The 25,724-nt window shown below is 36.9% G+C and overlaps 1 protein-coding gene across 3 annotated transcripts in view; it reads left to right on the top strand.

Annotated features, from left to right (window-relative positions):
- The window catches only part of Prkaa1 (protein kinase AMP-activated catalytic subunit alpha 1), a 29,053-nt gene extending 4,354 nt beyond the window's left edge, over positions 1–24,699 (top strand). For 2 of the 3 annotated variants that reach the window (XM_070041095.1, XM_070041096.1), the window contains exons 2-10: positions 4,505–4,646; positions 6,206–6,299; positions 6,711–6,755; positions 10,530–10,674; positions 12,226–12,313; positions 15,294–15,518; positions 18,139–18,625; positions 18,742–18,868; positions 21,022–24,699. In XM_070041095.1, the coding sequence (XP_069897196.1) occupies positions 4,505–4,646; positions 6,206–6,299; positions 6,711–6,755; positions 10,530–10,674; positions 12,226–12,313; positions 15,294–15,518; positions 18,139–18,625; positions 18,742–18,868; positions 21,022–21,266 (1,598 nt within the window). In that variant the 3' untranslated portion in view covers positions 21,267–24,699. The remainder of the gene's footprint in view (positions 1–4,504; positions 4,647–6,205; positions 6,300–6,710; positions 6,756–10,529; positions 10,675–12,225; positions 12,314–15,293; positions 15,519–18,138; positions 18,626–18,741; positions 18,869–21,021) is intronic. The other variant, XM_070041098.1, reaches the window with a different exon arrangement.
- Positions 24,700–25,724: the final 1,025 nt, after the last annotated feature.

Here is a 25,724-nt window from a genome sequence, read left to right as displayed (position 1 = left end):
CTGTGGCTCAAATGGTAGAGTCAAGCACAAAAGCTCAAGAACAGTGGCTAGACAGTTAACTTCAAGCCCCCAGTAGCATGTGTGCGCGCACGCGCACACACACACATTCACAAAAGTGTATTTTTAAGAGAATAATACAGTCTGTTTCTTAAAAAATACACAGCATAGAGTACTCAAGGAAAGGTAACCAAGGTGGCAGGAGATTTTGGTATATTATATGTAATGTAGTCATGTTTTCAAAATAAGTAAAATTAGTAAAAATAACCATGAGAAGTGTTACTGTTTTTTGTTTTTTGGTCCTGGAGCTTGAACTGTGGGCCTGGGCACCGTCCCTGAGCTCATCTGCTCAAGGTTACCACTCTACCACTTGAGCCACAGCGTCACAGCACCACCTCCAATTTTCTGATGGTTTTTTGCCTGGGCTTAGAACCATGATCCTCATGATGTCAGCCTCCTGAGGATTGCAGGCGTGAGCCACCGCGCCGAGCTATGCTACTGTATTTACATGATTCAGGTAATGAGTACATTTCCTTTTGAATAGTTTCATCCTCTCCCTCATTCTCCCAGTTTTTCCCCTTCTGACTTCCCTCCTCCTAAAGTTTCATAGCTCATTTCCAACATACTGTTTAGTGAGTATCATTGCTGCATTTGTTTACTCTTTGTCCTATTTCTGTGTTTCCCTTCCTTTCCCCTAAATAGATAAACTTACATATAAGACAAAAGGTACAGAAATCAAAAACAGTAACAAAGGAGAGAAAAAAAGAAGCAACATAACATAAAACCTCTTGTTTCCATTTCTTGGAGTTTATTTCGATAAACATCATTTTATATGATCAAATGCCCATAGCTATTGAACTTTTTTGATCCACTCCTAAGAATATTCTCCTTGGGTCTCATAAGTGTGAATGTCTAGGATCTTATATGAGTCCCAAGTGTATGTTTTTGTATTTTCACCATCCAGTGTGTTTACTTGTAGATTTATAGGCACATTCCAGTTGCAAAAAATGAGGAAAACCATGTGCCCTGTAGTTCTTTGGGTCTGGCTTACTTTGCTTAATATAATTTTTTCCAAGTCTTCCATTTCCTTACAAATGGGGCAATATCATTCTTTCTGATGGAAGCATAGAATTCTATTGTGTATGGGCTGGGAAGGTGGATCAGTGGTAGAGTGCTTGCCTTGCATGCCTGAGGCCCTGGGTTTGATTCCTCAGCACCACATAAGCAAAAAGAAAAAAGCTGAAAGTGGCGCTGTGGCTCAAGTGGTAGAGTGCTAGCCTTGAGCTGAAGAGCTGAGAGACAACACCCAGGCCCAGAGTACAGGCCCCACGACTGGACCCAAAAAAAAAAAAAGAATTCCATTGTGTATATAATACAATATTTCCTTGATTGATATGTCTGCTGAGTGACATCTGAGTTGAATCGGTGTCTTGGCTATGGTAAACAATACTGTAATCAACATAGTTGTGCTGATGGCTTTAGTATGGCCTTGTTTATGGTCTACTGGATAAATGTCCAGGAGGAGAATTGCTGGGTCATAGGGAAGCTTTATGTTTAGTCTTTTTTTGGGGGGGGGTCCGGTCGTGGGGCCTGAACTCTGGGCCTGGGCGCTGTCCCTCAGCTCTTCAGCTCAAGGCTAGCGCTCTACCACTTGAGCCACAGCGCCACTTCCGGCTTTTTTCTTTGCTTATGTGGTGCTGAGGAATCGAACCCAGGGCCTCATGCATGCAAGGTAAGCACTTTACCACTGAGCCACCTTCCCAGCCCCTAATGTTTAGTCTTTTCAGGAACTTCCAGACTGCTTTCCAGAGGGGAACCCTAGTATTTTCCCTTCTTCCTGTAGTAATATTTTCCTGGTATTTGGCCTTGCATTGAGGTCTTTGATCCATTTAAAATTGATTCTGGTGCAGGGTGATATAAAGGATCTAGCTTCAGTTTTCTGTATATGGATAGCCAATTCTGCCAGCACCATTTACTGTCTTTATTCTGTCCTATGTTGTTGGTTCCCTTATCAAATATTAGGTGGATATAGGTCTCTATGGATCCATTCTTATATAACAAAAACATGTAAACAGGTAATAAGCAGACAGTAAATTAAAGATAGTGGTTACCTCTGGGAAGAGATAAAGGAGCTGGTGTCTAGGAGGAGTCACTCAGGGCTTCTCTTGTATCTGGAATGCTTTATAAGCTGGCTGGTGGTACAGGGGTTTTGGTATGCCTCAAATGTTTGTTAACAAAAAAGGTAGCTTTCTCAGATCTTCATCTTTCATAAGCTCACCTCTCACCCCTAACACTCTTAATAGGGAAAATAATTTTAGAATGGGAAGGAAGTGCTTAGGTAACTAGAATATATTTAGTAGATACTTGCTTGTGTCTTCTCCAGCCTATTAAAATCTTACCTTTCAATGTATGATCTTGTTTTACTTTAGGATTACATATCTGAATAGAAGATTACTTGTTATAATGTTCTATAATTAGACAAAGTTCCCTTTGGACAGCAATAACATGATTGTTAGCTAATCTTCAGTTGATTAATCTGCTCTGTTAGGCAGACATTGAGTGCCAGTAGCCTTTGCTGTGGGTGAGGAGCTAGTCTTCTATGGCTTATATGCCTGTTTACCACAGTTTTACATTGTAAAATAGTAGCCATCTGGAGAGTTAAGTTTTAGCTTTAAAAAGAGGTGGTTCATCCTTTGGGCGTACATATTCCTGACATAGTCTGTTTACTGCATTCACTGATTGACTATGAAGTAGCAGTTAGTTTGACTGCAGTGAAGTCTATTCAATGTAAAATCTTTAGCCCAGAGCCGGCGCTGGTGGCTCATGCCTGTAATTCTAGCTACTCAGGAGGCTGAGATCTGAGGATAACGGTTCAAAGCCAGCCCAGGCAGGAGAGACCGTGAGACTCCTATCTCCAATAAATCACCAGGAAACCAGAAGTGGCGCTGTAGCTCAAGTGGTAGAGGGCTCGCCTTGAGCTGAAGAGCTGAGGGACAGTGCCCAGGCCCAGAGTTCAAGCCCCACGGCCGACAAAACAAAAAACAAACACAAATAAAATCTTTAGCCCAGTTTTGAGAAAACAGTTGTGCTTCTGATTTTGTGCTAAGGTATTTCTCCTTTTCACTACTTGGTGCTGGTTGTGTGGAGAGGGAGGATACATTAGTAGACTTTTAGTCAGAAGGTCTGGCCCAACTTGATCACAGTAATTTACTTTGACAAATTATAGATATGTTTAGAGCTGCAGTATTTTTTTTAATCTATTAAGTAGGGTAGTATTTGCTCCATAGGTTTATTGTGAGGCCGTAATATAGGTGTTTCTTAAGTTGTATGATACTTCTTTTTCTTTTTCTTTTGTACTGGTCCTAGGGCTTGACCTCTGAGCCCTAGGTGCTGTCCCTGGGCTTTTTGTGTTCAAGGCTAGTACTCTACCACTTGAGCTGCAGCTCCACTTCCAGCTTTTTCTAGTAGTAAAGCTAAGAGTCTCATGGATTTTCCTGCCTGAGCTGGCTGAACTGGTGATCCTCAGATTTTTAGCTTCCTGAATAGTTAGGATTATAAGGTGAGCCACCGGTACCTGGTATATGATGCTACATTTAAAATAAATATTATGCTCCTGAAAATTTAATATTGAAAGTATGTTGGTAATTGGGTTAAAGGAAAATGTTTTTGCTCCTAAATAAGAATAAGGGAAAAGAATATAACTTGATGGCCTTAAATTACTAAGACTTAGAAAGGGAGCACAAGTAGGTAAGTAAGAATTATTTCTATTCCAAGAGACAAGATATGTTAGATTATTCAATTTTGAGATACTCTTGCAAAGCTTTTTAGACGAAGACATATCACCATCTTCCCATGCACCTGCACCATCTTCCCATGATAGTGCACATTAATGCCCTGTCACTCTCAAGAACATCTAGAATGCTGAAACATGCCAGGTTCTTTTTATATGGGACTCCAAAAATTATTTGGGTTCTGTGAAGATAAAGCCTCATAACATTAGTGAGTTTTGCATTGCTGAAACAGAGCCACAAAAATTTGTGAGAAATTGTAGGCAGGTTAAGCAAGTGTGGAGGGATTGACTCCAGATTTGATCTGTAATTCAAAAATAGAAAAATAGCCGGGCGCTGGTGGCTCACGCCTGTAATCCTAGCTACTCAGGAGGCTGAGATCTGAGGATCGCGGTTCAAAGCCAGCCCGGGCAGGATAGACCGTGAGACTCCTATCTCCAATAAACCACCAGAAAACCGGAAGTGGCGCTGTAGCTCAAGTGGTAGAGCGCTCGCCTTGAGCTGAAGAGCTGAGGGACAGCGCTCAGGCCCAGAGTTCAAGCCCCACGACCGACAAAAAAAAAAAATAGAAAAATAGCAAAATACCTTACTTGAATCTTATTCACCTCTGCTTTTCACAGGATATTGTCAAATCTGTTAAAAGTATATTCTGAGTATGAAAACTATTTTTAGAATACATCTAAATATATTATTAATTTATAAAATTATTTCTTCTACAGTTGGCAAGCATGAATTGACTGGGCATAAAGTTGCTGTGAAGATACTCAATCGGCAGAAGATTCGAAGCCTTGATGTGGTAGGAAAAATCCGCAGAGAAATTCAAAACCTCAAGCTTTTCAGGCATCCTCATATAATTAAATTGTAAGCTCAATTTATTTTAATTCCAATCCATTCATTTTTTTAAATCCATTTTGTTAACCTACTTAAATTGACAAGTGAGAAAAAGGAGTGACATTTCTTCCTGTTTCTTCAGGGCTTTGAAAAGTTTTTTTCCTGTTCATGTATTTAACCCTTATCCACATGTTTTAGCCTTGTTCATATTACTGCTATTTTTCTTGTTCTTTCCTGTTTTCTATACCTATCTGATAATGTTCAGTTGCTTCTGTGCTGTAGAATGAATAACTGATTTGCTAGTAATAATTTTCCCTAGCTTGCACTGAAGCCCTGGCTTCAACTGCAGTTGGGGGAGGGGGACGGCTAAGCACAAAAATTCCATACTTCCACATTTCTATATGCTGTTCAGTAGTCTTGCTAGACACAATACACTGGAAAGGATCCCCTCCTCTCACTGTGTTTTTTTTCTACAGCTTATGTAGGAAGTACAAATGAAAATGTATTAGGATGTAACGTTTCAAAGGACAGTAATTTTACTGTTGTTTTATAGTCACCAGTTGTAGGATGCATAGATAACTTACCTATTGCTCATTTTGCTTATTAGGTAGGTTGTAATTTAAAGCTGCTTAGCTTTTTTTGTTGAACTGTGATACTGAAAATATATTTAACTCTCACCCCTTCTCATTTATTAAAGTAGTTTTAAGTACTGTCTGTAGGCTGATGACTTGTAAGTGTACATTTCTTACAATCCTCTATGTCCACTGCTTGCTTTATATATCCATGTGGATGTCCATGAGGCATTTCAAACTGTACATATTCAAATCTCATCTCCAGTTATCTAGGACAAAAATTCAGAAACCATTGTTAACTTCTCTTTCTCTCACCAGCTACCATCCATCTCATCTCAGCCTTCAGAATATGTTTCTGCTCTGTTTTTCAGTCCTTTCTCCCCATCAGATTGATATGAGTCACCTTCATTCCTCTTGTAGACTATGGCAGTAGACTTGGCTTCCACTTTTACCATTCAGTCAGTAATTCACATTGCTGCCCTGTAATCCTTTTAGTATCCACATGACCACTAAAGACCTTTTCACTTTGAGTTCAGGAAAAGACAAAGCCTCTTTGGTTTCTAAAGTTCTGGTCCTTTTCTCTTCAGTTATAACTTTGCTTCTACATTGTTTCTCTCCCAGCTTACTTTGCTCTTACCTTCATTCCTCAACATGCCAAGCAGGCTGTCATCTGGAGCCTTGGCTCTTGCAGGTCTCTCTGCCTGGTTCACTTCTTCCCAGATAATGGCATAGTTTGCTCCCTGACTTCCAGAAAGCTCTGCTCAGGTGTGACATTATTAGAGGCTTTCCTCAAGTGCTCTGTGCAGAAGAATTTGCTGTATTGCTCTAAGGGACTGCTCACTTATTCACTGCTTTCTGCCTCTAGGAACATCAACAATATAAAAGTAGAAAATTGGTTTATGTCCTGCAGTTTTCCTAACTCCTTGCACAATACCTGGTATAGGTGCCTAGGAAATATTTATGGAATGAATTAATATTCATGTTTTAATATTAGTAGATAATGTTTTCTCTCACCAGGTACCAGGTCATCAGTACACCATCTGATATTTTCATGGTGATGGAATATGTCTCAGGAGGAGAGCTATTTGATTATATCTGTAAAAATGGAAGGGTAAGCAGCTCTGATTTAAACCTGTACATATTTTGTAAGTTCCTTTATTCCTGATTAGTATCAGAATGTCAGACAGCAATTTTAAGAGGTCTACTTAATAACTGTTTAGGATCGTAGGTTATTTAGAGCTAGAAACAACTTGATGATCTGTTAAGCTCACTTACAGAGATGTGGATATGGAGCCTCATAATATATACGTGTACTCAAGGACACATGACTTATTAATAGAATTGGATTTAGACCCCAGAACGCATAATTCTCAGATGTATGCTGTCGAGGCATATAAATGGCTTTTAGTATGTTTCTTGTGTATAATTATTCCTTATAAAATATATTATTAAATTCTTAAGGATCTAGGCCTTTCTGGTCAATCCTAGCCACATTTAAATTGCATTCATTTTTTGGTTTCAGAAATCTGATGTACCTGGAATAGTAAGAACAGGCTCGATGAAGGAGGTAGGAATTAGACTTAAGGAATTTAGAACTGGAAGGAACTTTAGTAGACACATAAAACAATAAGTTAATAGACACAAAAATTGAATACTAACCCTGTTTTTTTTTTTTTTGTGCCAGTCCTAGGGCTTGAACTCAGGACCTGGGTTCTGTCCCTGAGTTTTTTTGCTTAAGGCTAGCATTCTACTGTGTGATTCACAGCTCCATTACAGCTTTTTGGTGGTTAATTGGAGATAAGAGTCTTACAGTCTTTCCTCCCTAGGCTGGTTTTTATTTTTTATTTTTTTGTATATATTTTTATTGTAAAAATATTATACAGAGAGGTTACAGTTACATGAGTAATGAGTACATTTCCTATAGAGCATTATTACCTCCTTCTTTGTTTTTCCCCTACCATCTCTTCCCTTCCCACCTCCCCCTAGGCTGTTTATTTATTTTTTATTTTTTGGTTGGTCCGGGGGCCTAAACTCTGGGCCTGGGCACTGTCCCTCAGCTCTTCAGCTCAAGGCTAGTGCTCTACCACTTGAGCCACAGCACCACTTCTAGCTTTTTCTGCTTATGTGGTGCTGAGGAATCAAACCCAGGGCCTCATGCTTGCAAGGCAGTCACTCAACCACTGAGCTACCTTCCCAGCCTCCTAGGCTAGTTTTGAACTGTGATCCTCAGATCTCAGCCTTCTGAGTACCTAGAATTACAGGCATGAACCGTTGCTATCTGGCTGGCCATATTTTCTTTTTTCTTTTTGCTGGTCCTAGGGCTTGAACTCTGAACCTAGGGACTGTCCCTGAGCTCCTTGCCTAAGGCTAGTGCTTTACCACTTGAGCCACAGCTCTACTTATGACCTTTTCAATGGTTAACTGGAGATGAGAGTCTCATGGACTTTCCTGCCTGGGCTGTCTTTGAACTGTGATCCTCATCTCAGCCTCCTGAGTAGCTAGGATTGTAGGTATGAGCCACCAGCACCCAGCCCACACTTTTTCTTATATTCAGGTTACCTGATATACCCCTTCTCTCCCTTTCCCTCCCCTCCCCTCTCTCCTCTTTGCTCCTTTTTTTTTTTTTTTTTTTTTTTGGTGCCAGTATTGGGGCTTGAACTCAGGGCCTCTTGCGCTTTCATGACTTTTTCAGTCATGGCTGGTGGTCTACCACTTGAGTTAGGGCTCCAGTCCAGCATTTTGTTTCCTAATTGGAGAGAGTCTCTCAGATTTTTCTGTCTGGGCTGGCTTTAGTTGTAATCTTCTTCCTGAGGATTATATCGCCTCCTGAGTAGTCAGGTCTGAGCTACTATTACCAGGCACTAAAACGCCTATCTGTGTCTAGTACTGAGAAAACAAGTTTCATACTCTTAATCTAATTTTTTTTATTCATTTTACATAGCATAGCTGTTTAATCAGAAGCAACTCATTAACCAAGTTTATTTTAATTGTATTGTTTTCTTGTCATGATTCATTTCCATTGCAGGTATTCTCCTTCTCAGTCTTTTTAACTCTTATCCCCATCCTCTAGGATGTATAAACAAGCAAAACTTGGATTAATACTATTTCCTATCTTTTGTCTTCATTGATTTTTTGTTGTTGTTTCTTTGTTTTTTTTTCCATGGTAGGAATTTCTTCAATTTTGCCTTCTATAGTCTTAGGCATTGAAATTCAGCTGTCATATTTTATATTTAAGCGGCATTGTTATTTTCTGAAAATATAAGTAGTTTGTTTTTTAAAATATCCTTTTTTAATATCCTTATCTGGTGAAAGATAGTTTTTGTTGTTGTTGTTTTTTTAAAGTTGTCTTTTGGTCCCTTGCACTGTTTCTGTAACCTTCTGTGCTCACCATTCTTTCTCATTTATTTTAATTTTTCTCTGTTCTTTACTCTCCCTCACATAAATGGCAATTCTTGGCTATCCACTAATATTTAAGAGTGAAGTACTAAATGCCAAGCTCATATTGATGGAGCATATTCATTGGCGGTCCTTCCCAAACATTGAATTGTTGGAGACTTCTCATATGTCAATAAGAACAACTATTCCTTAGATCTGATAGTTACTGCAGAAGAAACTTTCCAGTTTTCTTGAAGATTGTAGGTCAGCAGTCAGATCTGTAGGAGCTGGAATGGAAGAGGGCTGCCAGTCTCTGTAGTTAGGATGTTGTTTTTCATTTAACCCACATTTTCCTCACAAGGCCTCATGCCTACTTAGGTATCCTTGAGATCAGAAATGGTTCAGCCTTACTAGGATAAAGTACAGGTCTTACTCCCCATTAGGGGTGAGTTTCAAAGCTCCTTCCTTCAACCAGTTTTGTCTCTGTAGTCCACCCCTCACTTCTGCCTTCAGAAGTTTCTGAAACTCAAATTTCTAAGCCTTTCTAGGATTCTGGAATAGATGAGTTTATTTCTGTTGTCTAGCTCTGTAGGCTTAGGTTTTCCTTTCTCTTGTGGCTCAGTCTTTATGTTCTGTCCAGCTTGTAGCTGCTCTAGATTGCTGTCTGTCTGGTTCTTTTTGTCTTTACCTGCCTGTTTTATTGCTTTGTCATTTTAATGGTTTTCAAGGCGAGCAAAAGATTAGGTCTGTGATATGTAACTGGAAATATGCTTTGCCTTGCCTAATCTTCATTTACAGATATTTTCTTTTTATCTTTTGTGCTGAATTTTTATGAATAAAATGCTTTTTGGTTTTTGTAGCCTACATCGTTATTATTTTACCTCTTGTATTTTGTTTCATCAATTATAAATTCTCCTGCTTTTTCACTTTTTATTAGATACTTTCCCCCCCATAAACTTCTAGTTGAAGAGATAAAGGGGTTACATTGCTAGAATAATAATAATTTTTTTTCCTAGAGGAAGGGTATCTTATAATACTTAAATTAGTAGTTATAATATTGCTTTCAAAGGAAATTAGTATTTTGTCTTTTTTTCCTGGATTATCCATGCCATTTAAGGTATAGAATTCTGATTTTAGAATATTAATTTGTAACCTGTTAGAAAATTGCATATGAGAACTATTTGCTTAGAGGATTAATAGCTTCCTTATTAAATACAACTGTTGAGGAGTAAGTGCTTATCACATGTGTGGAGAAATATAATGTAAGCAAAGAAGTTTTTAAAGGTTTTTGAAAAGGAAGTTGCAATGTATTTTTTTCAGTAAGTACATTAAAGATACTTTTATATTTCTTTATTGTATAAAATAAAGTTTTTCATTTGTTAAAATTAAAACATGTTTATATCAATGTGTAATAATAAGGTGCTTAGTAATTCATTAATAGTACCTAACTGTTTCTTCCTCATGATCTAAAATCTCAGCATCACTTTCTGTACTCTTACTCTGCATTCTTTTTCTTCAGAGTACTGCATCCTTGATGTTGTATTTGTTTGTTGCTTTATTTTTGTTCACTTGATTAGGGCCTTTGTTTTACTCTTTACTATATCATATCTGCAGCTGTAGTACATTGAATGCTTTCTATAAATATTTGGCAAGAGAATGAAGCAGTAAACAATTATAATTTGTAGCAGAAACATTCCTAGTTTCAGGTAAAAATGGAAACTACTCAAAGTAGCTCATGAAAATGGCTATAGAGGAAGGCAACCTGGGAAATGTAGTCTTATGCAAATGGAAGGATTAGAAAGCCAAGTTGGTGTGTGTTTATTTTCTCCCCATATCAGAAGTGTTTCATGAACAACGTTCATTTGGGAAGGTTTCGTGCAATTTAAGTATTTGTAGGATGGAAGGCATAGGTAGGGGGATGCCTTTTAAAAGACAACATTTAAGATACTTTTCCATTTGTTTTTAGCTGGATGAAAAAGAAAGTCGACGTCTGTTTCAGCAAATCCTTTCTGGTGTGGATTATTGTCACAGGCATATGGTGGTTCACAGAGATTTGAAACCTGAAAATGTCCTGCTTGATGCACACATGAATGCAAAGATAGCTGATTTTGGTAAGGATATTTTTATAGTTTCATTTGTCATTAGGTTTAATGACTATAACATTCTTCAGATAGCTTTTATGTAACAGAGAAATACTGTTCCCCATTTTGTGCGTTGTGGCACCTACCTGTAATCTCAGCTTTGAGGAGTTTGAGGCACGGAGCTAAAGCAGGCCTCACTCAAAAACAGTAAAGCAGAATTGATTTTTATAAAATAGTTACACAAGGAAAGATAATTTGAAGATAGCATTATTTGCAAAAGAGAAAGCACTATATTTCCAGTATATTCTTTAGATAATAGATGGAGAAAAAAGAAAATGAATGAGATAGCATTATTAAAAAATTGGGAACCAAAAGGTCAATTAAATGAACAAAATTATAAAATATTAACATATTTTAAATGATAAAAAATGAATTTCACACTAAAAACCTGTCTTTTCAAGCTGGTAAATGTTTAATAAACATGAAAATTTAGGGAAAGAAGGATATCATTAACAAAGAACTTCTGAAATATAAAGAGGAAATAACTAACTCCCCCCCCCCCAAAAAAATAAAAAATAAAATAAAATCTGTTGTTTTTTAAGGAACATTTTAGAGTCAGGTTTGATGATACATGCCTGTGATCTCAGCCCTTTGGGAGACAGAGGGAGGAAGATCTTGAGTTAAAGCCTACCCTGGCTCAAAAATAAACCCATTCTATTATTAAAATTGAACTTTTTTCTTTAATTTCTATGAAAATTGACATTACTAAATGTAAAAGAAAAAGGAAACTGAAACATTCTTCTTTTGTTGGCTTTAATTCAAATCAGAGAAAATTGTAAATGTTTTCCTCGGTGTATATTGAAGAGTTCCATCTAAACCTTTGTGTTTTTTTTTTTGTCATTGTTGTCATTGTGTTGTTTTGAAACTGGCTAAATTACTCAACTTCCTTATTCATAAGCTGCCATGATTGTCTTAACAGCACATTTTTGATGGGCAAAGATTTCTTTTCGGAGAACTTTCAGATTCAGTATTACAGTTTTGTTTTTGTGTTTCTGTTCATGTTTGAGATTTTTTTCCCTAGCAGTTTCTACATTAATAAAACTTTAAACATGCCAAGTTTATTCTAGTAAGTAAAGTAACCAATAACATGTATTTGTTAAACTTTATTTTTTTTGTCAGTTGTAGGGCTTGAACTCTGGGCCTGGGCGCTGTCCCTTAGTTCTTCAGCTCAAAGCTAGCACTCTACCACTTGAGCCACAGTGCCACTTTCGTTTTCTGGTGGTTAATTGGAGATTAAGAGTCTCATGGGGATTTTCCTGCCCAGGTTGGCTTTGAACTTGTGATCCTCAGATCTTAGCCACTGGCACCTGGCACATTAAACTTTTATCTCTACTAATTTTAAATATTGAAATAGATTGCACATTTTAGGGCATAGTGCAGGATATTTGGAAATAAAGACTATAAGACGTTAATGAAAGAAACAATATACTGATCTATTCCTTTAACGTACTTTATTTAATGGGGATCTGTTGGTATTTTTCTCCTTGGAAATCTTGAATAGCTGTGCTTGTGCACTTTCAGGTCTTTCAAACATGATGTCAGATGGTGAATTTTTAAGAACAAGTTGTGGCTCACCTAACTATGCTGCTCCAGAAGTAATTTCAGGAAGGTAGTATTCTACACCCTCCTGTCCTTAATACTTTCATAATTGTGTAATCTTCTACATTTTTTAGTTTATGGTGTCTTTAGTTAGAAATGGTTTACTATTTACTTAGATGAAGAGTAAAAAATGCAATGTGTAGATTTGCAATGTGTAACTTTAAATTTTTTCAAATAGATTGCATTTTGTAGTAGCTTTAAGTTTTCTGGTAGGAAAAAAAAAGTGTCTTGAGAAGTTGCCGTGCCCTAATGTATTATTGCTAATAACATCAGACATGTATGGCGGTACATCACTTGGGAAGGGGCAGAAGCAGAGAATTCAGAGTTTGAGGCCAGTCTGAGCCACTTAAGTAAGATCAAGATTGTTTCAAATAGCAAATAAATAGAAGTAAGGCTTTATTTTTGCTGAATTTTTGTTCTTTAAATCTTTTGTAGACTACAAGATTGTAAGAATTTTTTTTTTTTTTTGGCGGTTGTGGGGCTTGAACTTGGCCTGGGTGCTGTCCCTCAGCTCTTCAGCTCAAGGCCAGCGCTCTACCACTTGAGCTACAGTGCCACTTCCGGTTTTCTGGTGGTTTATTGGAGATAGGAGTCTCATGGTCTCTCCTGCCCGGGCTGGCTTTGAACCGCGATCCTCAGATCTCAGCCTCCTGAGTAGCTAGGATTACAGGCGTGAGCCACCGGCGCCCGGCTAAGATTGTAAGAATTTTGACCATAAATTTTCTGACTACTAGCATTGAGAACATGAGAACAGTTTTCTGGTATAGCTTTTTTAGAGGGAGGGTATAGTCATGGGGTTTCTAGACAGGAACTCTACAGGTTGAGTCACAGTTGCTATGTTATGTACAAAGGAGTTAGAGTTGCATAAGTCAGGTAAAGAGTACATTTCTTTTTGGACATTGTCACTACTTCGCTTGCTCTCTCCCTGTTCTTCCAAACCCCTAGTAGAAGTTTTTAAAAAGTTGGAAACAAAATTTAATTTGTAAGAGTTTTTGTTCCTTATTACTGTGAAACTACTGAGATTAAAAATGGAACCTGTTTGTTAGCTTTTTATAATGAGCTACCTTTTTAAGCTGTCAGATAAACTTTTATTAACATTTATTTATTTTAGTTTTCTTGTGGTATTGGGTTGAATGTAGGGCCTAGGCAAGCAAGGACTCTACCACTGAGCTACATCATTGCCCCTGTAAATTAACTTTTAGTAACTTTTCTTCCAAACTACATTTCTTTTTTTTTTGGTCAGTCATGGGGCCTAAACTCTGGGCCTGAGCGCTGTCTCTCAGCTCTTCAGCTCAAGGCTAGAACTCTCCCACTTGAGCCACAGCACCACTTCTGGCTTTTTCTCCTTATGTGGTGCTGAGGAATCAAACCCAGGGCCTCATGCATGCAAGGCAAGCACTCTACCACTGAGCCACCTTCCCAGCCCCCCAAACTACATTTCTTTGTTTTGTGTTTCTTTAAATATTTCCCATGCTAAGTAACTTGATGTCAAAGTATTTTCCTAAGCTTATTTGCCTAGATAATTCTGTAAAGGCATAGTTGTGCATAAGGCTGGAATAACTAGACTTACCAAGTTTCATCATATTTTTATGTTAACTTCAGGTCCAGAATTCTTTTTAAAATGATTTCATTTTTGTTGTCTATCTTAATTCTTTTGAGAAAAAAAAAAACAACTTAAGACCCATATAACTGGGGACAGTATAAAGATGAAATGTGTTATGATTATATAGATATTTCAGTGGACTATTGTGAAATTTGATTTCTCAATGTGGATTGTCTTTTCTTTTAAATTGGTTTTGGGTCTTGAATTCAGAGCCTGGACACTGTCCCTAAGCTTTTTTACTCCACTTCTGGTTTTCTGGTGGTTACTTGGAGATAGGAGATATAGAGTTCAAAGCTGGCTTTCAACTATGATTCTCAGATCTTAGCCTCCTGAGTAGCTAGGATAGTCTTGAGCCACCAGTGTCCAGTTGGATATCAGTCTGAGTGAATGGCAACTTTTACCTTCACAGGAATATTTATTGATCAGTTCAGCAATTTATTTTAATAATTTAAGGGATTCTTTCCCTCTCCCTGAAGTAAGATGTTAGGTGATTTAGTTTCTGAGGTATGTTAAGAAAGTTGTCCACAGGCACTAGGAAGGTGGCTCAGGCTTGCCTTGTATGCATGATGCCTTGGGTTTGATTCCTCAGCACCACATAAGCAGAAAAAGCCAGAAGTGGCGCTGTGGCTCTAGTGGTAGAGTGCTAGCCTTGAGCTGAAGAGCTGAGGAACACCACCCAGGCCCAGAGTTCAGGCCCCACGACTGGCAAAAAAGAAAGAAAGTTGTCACAGTCTACTGCAAATGAGTGTTTAAAATATTCTGTGAGCTCCTTAACCAGCTTCCTTCCATAGTCGAGGTGTCCTGTTCTTAGGGAGACATGGCATCAGGGTTTATTACTAAAGAATTTGATCTGGGCTGAGAATGTAACTTAGTGGTATAATGCCTGCCTAGCATGCATGAAGCCCTGAATTCGATTCCTCAGTACCACATTAAAAAAAAGCTAGAAGTGGTGCTGGGACTCAAGTGGTAGAATGATAGCCTTGAGCAAAAGAAGCTCAGGGACAGTACCCAGGCCCTGCTCAGTTCAAGCCCCAGGAGTGGCAAAAAAAAAAAAAAAATTAATCTCTGTAACTTAAAAAAAACTGCTTTTAAGTTCAATATTGATCAGTTTGTTGAGATTTCACCCTATTGGTAGGAACCATTTAAGCACCATGGTAATATAAAACAGACAGAATTTAAGTTGTGTCCTATAACTTTCAAACCTTATTTACATTTGTTTTCAAAAATAATACTGTGGGATTAAGATAGTTATATGTAATAGCAATAATTATAAAAATCTTTTTTATTGTGATAAAAATCTTCTTTATGAAATATTTTCTTTATGATTGGTTAATTTTAACTAGTATTATTAACAATTATCTAATAACACTGGTATTTCCTGTTACAGACTCTATGCAGGCCCTGAGGTGGACATATGGAGCAGTGGGGTTATTCTCTATGCTTTATTATGTGGAACGCTTCCGTTTGATGATGATCATGTGCCAACTCTTTTTAAAAAGATATGTGATGGGATTTTTTATACCCCTCAATACTTAAATCCTTCTGTGATTAGCCTTTTGAAGCATATGCTGCAGGTGGATCCCATGAAGAGGGCCACAATAAAAGATATCAGGTAATCTAAACTATTGTATAGTTTTCATGAATGAGAAAATTTTAATCAAAGATAGATGGATTTTCTTAGTAGTGTACTTTGAATCTCATGAAATTAGGTTTGTTGTGTTTTATAGGGCTCAACCTAATTTGAGTAAGGGAATAAGGCAGAAGTGATTAAAATCTGCTTCTCAAATTTAAGGGAGCCATTTTTATGAAGGCTTAAAAATATTTGCTGCAAATTTTGTTTTTCTATTCATTTTCTTCCTCCTTGAGAAATTCTTCTAATTTCTAGACCCACAGTTCTTAGAAAAGAATAAGGAAGAAAGAAACCATAGGGATATGAGATCTTTTTTATTTTATTTTTTTTTATTGTAAAGATACTATACAGAGGGTTACAGTTACGTGAGTGAGGTAATGAGTACACTTCCTCTTGAACATTGTTACCCCCTCCATTGTTTTCCCCCTACCATCCCTTCCCTCCCTACCTTCCCCGAGGTTCTTTTTTTTTTTTTTTTTTTTTGGTTGTGATTAAGTGATTCATAATTTCCGGAATTTCACAGTATTGTGGAATAATGATGCTCATTTAAAGTCACAAGTTCATTCTAACTTTCCTGGAGCAAATTGTCTATCACAGTCTACAACATATAACAGTGTTCACATGTTATACACCATACATGTGATCAGCAGCATGGGGATATTTAGTAGTGGTTTGACCAGATGAGTGGGAGTTCTTTGTTTCTTAAGTCCTGTTAGTTTTGTTGTATCACCTAACATTTTGGATTTAGCATCCACTTATGGGATATGAGATCTTAAGATAAATAAAGCATTAAGGTAACCAAGGAGAAGGGAGGATTTGCTTGTGAGCTTGAAGCTTGTTCTTCCAATTACCTTATGTAAAAAGTCAAACTAATAAAGAGATTATTAATCACAGGGTATGATTTTACTACCAGAGGAAAACAATAAATCATCTTCTAAAATAAATTGAGAAGTGTATTTGCTTTTTATTTACATATTTTAAAAAATATATGGAAATCAAGGTGTGGTATACGTGCTTAGGACTGAGGTAGGAGGACCAAGAGTATGAGAGTACACTTGGACATTGATGAAAACAAACTGAGCAACTCAAGGACAGCGATGGGAGGAAGGGAATGAGAGGGAGAGAGGGAAAGAGGGAACAGCTTACACTAAACAAAAGGAAACAAATGTACATATCACTGGATGTGGAAGAAATAGTTGTATTGTCAAAACCCATAGAATTCACAAACTTTATAGACCACGATAATGACAGTTTGCCTCATGAAGGTTAAAATGTGAATGTGTTTGTGACTTTTTAAGTATCACTATCTTATTGTGAAATTTATGTAATCACTTAATCTCAATAAAAAAATTATGAGCAAAAGAGTATGAGAGTATTCTGAGCTGTGTGGTAACACTTTATCTACAAAACAGAAAGACTTAGAAAAGCACCAAAAAGAGAAAGGAATAACAAATACTTAGAAGATAGCCATAATAATCATTCCTCTTTTTTTTTTTTTTTGGTCGGTCATGGGGCTTGAACTCTGGGCCTGGATGCTGTCCCTCAGCTCTAGTTCAAAGCTAGTGCTCTACCATTTGAGCCACAGCACCACTCCCAGTTTTCTGAGTAGTTTATTGGAGATAAGAGTCTTACAGACTTTCCTGCCCCCGGCTGGCTTTGAATCAAGATCCTCAGATCTCAGCCTCCTAAGTAGCTAGGATGACAGGCGTAAGCCACCCGCATCTAGCTTAACCGTTACTCTTTGGAGTATTTTCTTCTCATTTTTTAAGCTAGCTAGAATGTTTTTACCATAGCTCAAGTAAAAAATACTCTTTATGGGCTGGGAAGGTGGCTCAGTGGTAGAGCGCTTGCCTTGCAAGCTTGAGGCCCTGGGTTCGATTCCTCAGCACCATATAAGCAAAAAGAAAAAAAGCCGGAAGTGGCACTGTGGCTCAAGTGGTAGAGCGCTAGCCTTGAGCTGAAGAGCTGAGGGACAGCGCCCTGGCCCAGAGTTCAGGCCCCACAACCGGACCCAAAAAAAAAAAAAATACTCTTTATGTGTAGAGTTAAGAAAGTGGAAATAGTCACACAGAACAGGGTGCAGTCTGACTTTACTTACTGTCTTCATGACCTTGGGCCACTTCCTGACTGACTAGAACTTCAGTCCTTAATTTAGGACCAAGGTATGTTGTTAACTTTATAGAATTATTTTGAGGATGAGGAGAGACAATATATACCAACTATTAAGCATAAAAGTTAGCACACAGTAAGAATTTAATGTATGTTTCTTGATATTTTTATTAAATTGTTTTTGCTTACTAAAAGGTATTAAAATGAAGACACTATTTTCTGAGTTGGAAGTAAGTTGTACTTTGCCAGTGTTTGCCTTTGTCATTTGTTCTAAAGCTTGAGGTGTAAACATTTCTTTTCCTATTCTTACATCCTTAAAATCAGAGGAAGGCCAAAACATTTTGAATTGTGAACTAGAATCGCAATCTCATTTTAGAAAGATTTTAGTAACACAGTATAAGTATAAATACCCTAAATTCCTCTCAGCTGTTAATTTCAATCTTGAGTCTACTCAGAATTCTTCTCCCAACTGTACAACTTTTTCCCCTTTCAGGGAACACGAATGGTTTAAACAGGACCTTCCCAAATATCTCTTTCCTGAAGACCCATCATATAGTTCAACCATGATTGATGATGAAGCCTTAAAAGAAGTATGTGAAAAATTTGAATGCTCTGAAGAGGAGGTTCTCAGCTGCCTTTATAATAGAAATCACCAGGACCCTCTGGCTGTTGCCTATCACCTAATCATAGATAACAGGAGAATTATGAACGAAGCCAAAGATTTCTACTTGGCAACAAGCCCACCTGATTCTTTTCTTGATGATCACCATTTAACTCGGCCCCATCCAGAAAGAGTACCATTCCTGGTTGCTGAAACACCAAGGGCACGCCATACCCTTGATGAATTAAACCCTCAGAAATCTAAACATCAAGGTGTAAGGAAAGCAAAATGGCATTTGGGCATTAGAAGTCAAAGTCGACCAACTGATATCATGGCAGAAGTATGTAGAGCAATTAAGCAATTGGATTATGAATGGAAGGTAGGAAAAGAACAAATATTCTGATTATTAACACATTTTACAAACAAACCTGTGCTCTATAAAATGTTTTATGGAGTAATTGCTTTGGCCTTGTTTTTGCTCACATCCCATGCTAGGTTGTAAACCCATATTATTTGCGTGTTCGAAGGAAGAATCCTGTGACAAGCACCTATTCCAAAATGAGTCTACAGTTATACCAAGTGGATAGTAGAACTTATTTGTTGGATTTCCGTAGTATTGATGGTATGTACATCATACAAAACAGTGAACATGATATATCAGACCTGTTATCTAGCTTGTCTTATTGGTCTTTAATTTTTTGCAGTATTGACATTTGTAAGTCTGTTACTATAATTTTATTGAGTAGTGTCTCTTTAATATCATCTGGTAAAATTCTTAAAGCTGAGATACAGTTTCATACTAAAGTTTTTGGCTACATTTCTGTTTTGTTGTATGGTTCGTTTTTTATTTTTATTTCCATTTCCTGGAATTCATTTTGATAAATATGTGTGTGTATGTATGTATGAAGAAAGATAAAATATTTAGAAATGAATGTCAATGTTTCTGTATTTACTAATAAATTTTTTCAGCTTTCTTACTATTTTTTAAAATTTATGTTTAAGCAATTGTACAAAGAGTTACCATTCAGCTAATCAGTTTATGAATATAGTGCGTCTTGATCGATGTCACCCATTTCATCATTCTTCCTCCTCTATTAAGTAATTTTTTGGGGTGGGGAGGCATTTGTAGGGCTTGGACTCAGGGCCTGGGCTCTGTTCCTGAGCTCTGTTAACATTCTACCACTTTTGAGCCACAGTACCACTTCCAGTTTTTTGGTGGTTAATTATAGTTTAGGACTTTCCTGCCGGGGCAGGTTTTGAACTTTGATCCTCAGATCTTAGCTTCTTGAGTAGCTAGGATTACAGGTTTGAGCCTCCAGCACCTGGTGGTGGTGTTTTTTGAGACAAGATCTTGCTATGTAGCCCAATCTGACTTCAACTTGCAGTTGGTCTGCATCAGCCTCCTGAGTGCTAGCATTGCAGGCACATATCATTATTGTCAGTTAAATAATTTCATAATTAAGTATGGGGGTTATGGCTTTTGTTCATTGAGATAAGATATTATGATACATTATTTTTGAAAGATTATATTGAATGATTAGAGGGGTTCATCTGTGGATTTTTCTTTTTTCTTTTTTGCTAATACTGAGGCTTGAACTCAGTACCTGAATGCTGTCCTTGAGCTCTTTTTGCTCAGGGCTAGCAGTGTACCACTTGAGCTACAGCTTCAGTTCTGGCTTTTTGTAGTTAATTGGAGATAAGAGTCTCACAGACTTTCCTGCCAAGCTGGCTTTGTGCCATGATCCTTAGATCTCAGCCTCCTGAGTAGCTAGTAGCCACCAGTACCTGGCTTTTTTTCCCTTTTTACAACTCAAAGATAGTGCCTTATGTTGCTTTCTAATAAGAAAAACAGGTTTGAGCTGTGAGATACTGGCCAATCTGATTGTCTATCTTGATATCTAGTTTATGTCTCCTAACAGAATAATAGTTTTGGGTATGAAATAGGTTTTATTTTTCCATTGTATTTAGATTAAATTTGCAATCTTAGATTTATTAGCACATAGGTTTACCAGCTGAATGACTACTCCTACGTTTATATTTGATTTTGTTTCTACAAGTGATGCTTTTTTATGATCTCTTCTATGAAATACGATTAGATAGAACAAGTGTGAAAACACAGAATTAAACTTAGTAGACTTGAGTTTCACACTTATTATCTTGCTATTTTTTATTAAAAATTAAGAATACGATGATTTCCAAGATCCTTATTCCAAGTGAATTGATTTTGTGACTTCAAAAGAGCTATTATTGTGAGAATGCTATTTATTAAACCTTGGGCTCTTAAACTTAGATTGCAAGACTGATGAATCACTAGACTCTACTAAACCTTGATTGTCCATTTCAAAAGTACATGCTGTGAAGCTGAGTGCTGGTGGCTCATGCCTGTAATTCTAGCTAGAATCGCAGGTGGCTGAGATCTGAGGATATTGGGTTAAAAGCAGCCTGGGCAGAAAAGTCCATGAGAGTCTTCTCTCCAGTTAACCACCAGCACATTGGAAGTGGGGCTGTGGCTCAACATGGTAAAGTACTAGGCTTGAGTGATAAAGCTCCAGGACAGTGCCAGGCCCTGAGTTCAAGCCCCACAACCACCACCACCAGCAACAAAAGAGTACATACTTGTGTATTAAAAGGTAAATAGTTTAGGCATCTTATCTCAATGAGAAGGTATTTATAGTAATTGTGTTCTGGATAGTGTGTCAGTAGTCTACTAAAAAGTAAATTCAGTATTGTTAAAAAATTATAAGTTCTAATAAATTGCAATTTATTTTTGCCCAGATGAAATTACAGAAGCCAAATCAGGGACTGCTACTCCACAGAGATCAGGATCAATTAGCAACTATCGATCTTGCCAAAGGAATGACTCAGATGCTGAGGCCCAAGGAAAATCCTCAGAAGTTTCTCTTACCTCATCTGTGACCTCACTTGACTCTTCTCCTGTTGACTTAGCTCCAAGACCCGGAAGTCACACAATAGAATTTTTTGAAATGTGTGCAAATCTCATTAAAATCCTTGCACAATAAACCTAAAATGTTGCTTATTTGTTTGATAGCAATAAGCATGCATAATAAACAATAGCCAAATGCTTCCATTTGTAATCAAGTTTTATATATATATACACATATACACACAATTATAACTAAAGATTGGCCTTTTGAAATGCAATTTGCACAGGGATTGGAACATGACTGAAAATTACAGCCTCATGTGCAGAAATGAATTAAGATTATTTTGTTGTTTATTGTTCAGTAGGCATATACATAACATATAATGAATTATAGATCTCTCAGGCTCACTTGATTTTTGGCTATTTTATATTTGGTGTACACAGGGCTATTTAGATGATTAATTTACCATAAAGGCCTTCATGTGTTATTACATGCTGATGTGTTCTATATTTGCTTTATAAATTTATTCAATAAATACTTGCCTAGACTCCGTAGACTTTCACAGTTGATAATTGTTTTCTGGGTTCCTTAAATAGCTAGTATTTCACAGTAGTAGTTAAGAGTTTGGATGATTTCTCCCATATCTCCCTTAAAATTCTACATTATATGGTAGATCATATCAGATAGTAGAATCAATTTAAAATTTTTCTTTAGCTTGGTAAGTCCCATACACGTAGATATGGGCCCTAAGTTTAATCTTAAAATTTGTTCCCCTATGCCCTGTATATAAAATGTTCTATTAGTTTTAAGAGCTGAGTTACATAAACTGTAAATAAATTGTTGCTTTTGCCAAATTCACAAATTCTTGCTCATCATGTCAGTAAATATGGAATATATGCAGAAATTTCGAATCACTTAATCCTATATCTGACAAATAGATTCAGTGCATAAAAGAAACGTCTTTTAGAATCTTTAAGCTCTTGGATATAAGTGTTTTATTTGAAGATAGCATTTTCACCCCAATTTTTTTTTTAACAAATACTTTTAGAAATGTTCAAAAATTGTAGGGTGATGAGATGTATGTATATTACTTAGATTTGGCAGTTAACTTTTTAATAGTTTCTTTACACATATTTACGTATGTATAACGATAAAGCTAGTTATGCATATATTTGTGTGTGTCTCTTGAACCGTTTAGATGTGTACATATTTATCACCTCTAAATAAGCATCTCCTAAAATATTCTAAAAATCCCCTGAATTTGCTATGAAATTTATATTTCCCTAATATTCATACTTAGATTTCATTTGTCCTTAAAATTTCTATTTTAACTGGTTATTTCAAATTAGAAAAGAATTAAAGCTTGCACCTTACATTTGGTATTAACATTTTAGATTAACATTGTATTTTTGTAAAATGGGGAGCAAATCCATGCTTCTAGTTGGTCAAAGGTTCAAGTTTTAATTATTTTTCTTTAATGCTTTGATCTCCTAAAGATCTCTGATTAGATATTTATTTCCCCTCTCATGTAATACACATAGTAGCTGAAAATGATTGATTTAAAGTGACCTCAGATAAAACTGACATTATATTATGTATGTAGATAAAAAAATATATCACCCATATTTGCCTTATACTATTTTAACTTCAAGGAATTGGTGCTGGGGATATAGCTGTGTGTTAAGAGTGTTTGCCTGGCATGTGCAGGGCCCTAAGTTTGATCTCTAGCACCACAAAACAAAAGCAAAATCCTTTTTGTAGATGTTAATCCTTTTCCTATTCCAATATTGCTATCTTCTTTTCCACTATTTTAGGATGTTGTAAAACTGTGAGCACTTAGGTAAGCAGATGATAATATACTCAGGTGTCACCAAAGCTTCCGTAAAGGGTGACCCTAGCTTATGGTGACTCCAGTACCTCTAGCCTCATGCACTGAATTCAGAACAAAAATCTTGATTCATTTTGTCTTCTATTCTTTGAATTTGAAAATTGTACAAATAATGGAAGTTCCATTTAAATAGTAGTTCAAAACTATGTTGTCTGTGGCCCTCTGCGTGGGGTTTGTTTTACTTAACGCTAACTGCAGCATTTTATTTCTGATGCTAAGAGCAGAAGACTGCATTTTTTAAAAAAGTGTTACAGATTTGTATATAGAACTAAGTAATATCTCTACCAACAGTTGTGGGGAGGGAGGGACAAAAGGAGGAACCAGTTAATTAGGACCTTCAAAAAATTGTTAATTTTGTAAACTTTCTTTTATAAGTTATTTTGATTTACTGAGTTTTATTTTGAAGATATTTGAATATTGCACTTGTACAAATAGTATAAATGTGAACTATTACAGCAAAATCTTTTTTAAGCTACTAGTATTTGAAGTGACAACTTTTGGTTATGTCTATCAAGGTTGCAATGGAATTTTCACAGATTACTGTAGCTTGCAGATTCTTACTAATACTGAAGATGAACAGAGTCAATGCAAATGATTTTTAATCTTTTTTTATTATCTTTTCAGCAATTTATATTTTTTTGTGATTTTATGCAACTGTATTTTTACTTTGTCTTGACAACTGAAAGATGTATATGGTTTTTGCCAGAAAAGTACTGTATACATAGTTTTAAATGTAACAGATTTTACTGATGTGTAAAAAAAAATTGCCATTAAAATTGATTTCTCGCAGACAGGAACTTTTCTATCAAGTTGAGGCATATGTGAGCTTATATATCGTATCTAATTTAAAATAATTTCAGTGAAATAAATGCGATTGGTCTTACTTTGATTATACTTTTTTCTCAAGATGCTTTTGTAGTGTTTTGGAGTTTTAGGTAATTTTATATAAAAATTCCATCCTCCAACTTGCACTGGCATCCTGGAACTTACAGTGACATCACTTGGAATGACTGTGGTGGCTTTGTTGCTCGACCTGAAGAAATACCCTGCATCTGTGTCCCAAGTGGTCCTGTTGCAAGGAAAGGAGAATATGTGTTGTCTGAGTCCATTCGTAAAGAATCTCCTTCCACCTCTCTGCTTTCATTTGGTTCTGGCAAAATGAATGAAATTTTACATACAACATAACTAACAGTTTCTGGTAGACTAGAGCTCTGTCATTCACATGTTTTCACTGGATACAATTGAAATGGAGGAAAATTGCAAAAGAAAAACTTTCTTGTAACAATGTTTAAACTGTAGGAAAACTAAGTGGGCGAGCAATAGGCTCTTCACAGCCATCTTTGCACCTTTCTTAATAATGTACCTACATATGAAATACAGTACATGAGCTGCATTTTTGTATCAAGTTAGTTTTGATTTTATGTAGAAAGCAACCACAGTAAAAGCCAAAGAAGCCACTGAAGGGTCAAAGTAACTCCATTTTTGAGGCAGTGACCATTTGTTGCTTTTTATCTTAGCTAGCAGAGCAACACCTGGTGGTAATCCAAACACCTGGTAGTGTGCCTTTATAAGCCCTGCAAATCTAGCTGGGGCTCTCCTCCTAGGCTCGCTGTGTTGGAGTGTAGGATGAGGCTCGAGCTGCAGCCTGTCTAAATAAAACCTTGCTTTTGCATTTCGGAACGTCTGACTCTCATTGGTCTTCTTGGTGGGGGTCCTGCGACGTGGGCACTACACCACCACTTTTAGTAAGTAACTAGTATTGGATTTGGTTAGCATCTCAGTACTATTAGAGTACCATTAAGCCTTTTGTCTGTTCACAGGGCTTTTGCTAGACTGTTGGCATTCTAAATATTTAAAATAATAGTGTTGGAGCCTTAAGGTTCTTGTAGGGAACTTAACTGCTCTAGGTATTTGTAAATTTGTATAAACATCTTGTTTGAAAAGTATTAAGCTGTTATTACTTCAAGTGAATGAACTTTTGTAAATGCTAATACTAACATTAATTTTAAAGGATTCTTTTCCAGTCCTGGGGCTTGAACTCAAAGCCTAAGTGCTGTCCTTGAACTCTTTTACTCAAGGCTAGCACTCTACCACTTGAGCCACAGTACCACTTCCTGCTTTTTCTGTTTATGTGGTACTGAGGAATTAGTACCCAGGGCTTCGTGCATGCGAGGCAAATACTCTACCACTGAGCCACACTCCCAGCTCCTTAGAGGATTTTTTTTTTTTTAATTCAAAAGATGTTTGTGAGCCAGGTGCCAGTAGCTCACACCTGTAATCCTAACTTCTAAGGAGGCTGAGAACTGAGGATCACGGTTCAAAGCCAGCCTGGGCAGGAAAGTCTGTGAGACTCTTCTCTCCAATAAACCACCAGAAAACCAACAGTGGGACTGTGGCTCAAGTGGTGGAGCACTAGCCTTGCGCTGAAGACCTGAGAGTCAGAGTTCAAGCACCACAACAAAACCAAAATAAAAATGTGTTGTCTATAAAAAACAACATAGGGAATGTATGAAATTAATCAATAAAACCAACAACATAGGGAATGTATGAAATTAATAAAACCAACAACATAGGGAATGTATGAAATTAATCAGACCACAGACCAAAGTAAGAAGTATTGGGGAAGTGTGAAAACCCTGGGAAGAAGTCTTAACCAGAGTAGAGGGGATAAAGGTGAAGTTACTTGACAAATCTAGGAACGGCCC

This window comes from Dipodomys merriami, unplaced genomic scaffold (assembly GCF_024711535.1).
Source record: "Dipodomys merriami isolate MVZ:Mamm:240054 unplaced genomic scaffold, mDipMer1.0.p SCAF_30, whole genome shotgun sequence".
Classification (NCBI taxonomy): Eukaryota; Metazoa; Chordata; class Mammalia; order Rodentia; family Heteromyidae; genus Dipodomys; species Dipodomys merriami.
The sequence above is the reverse complement of the archived record's forward strand: the minus strand, read 5'-3'. Positions and strand labels throughout refer to the sequence as shown.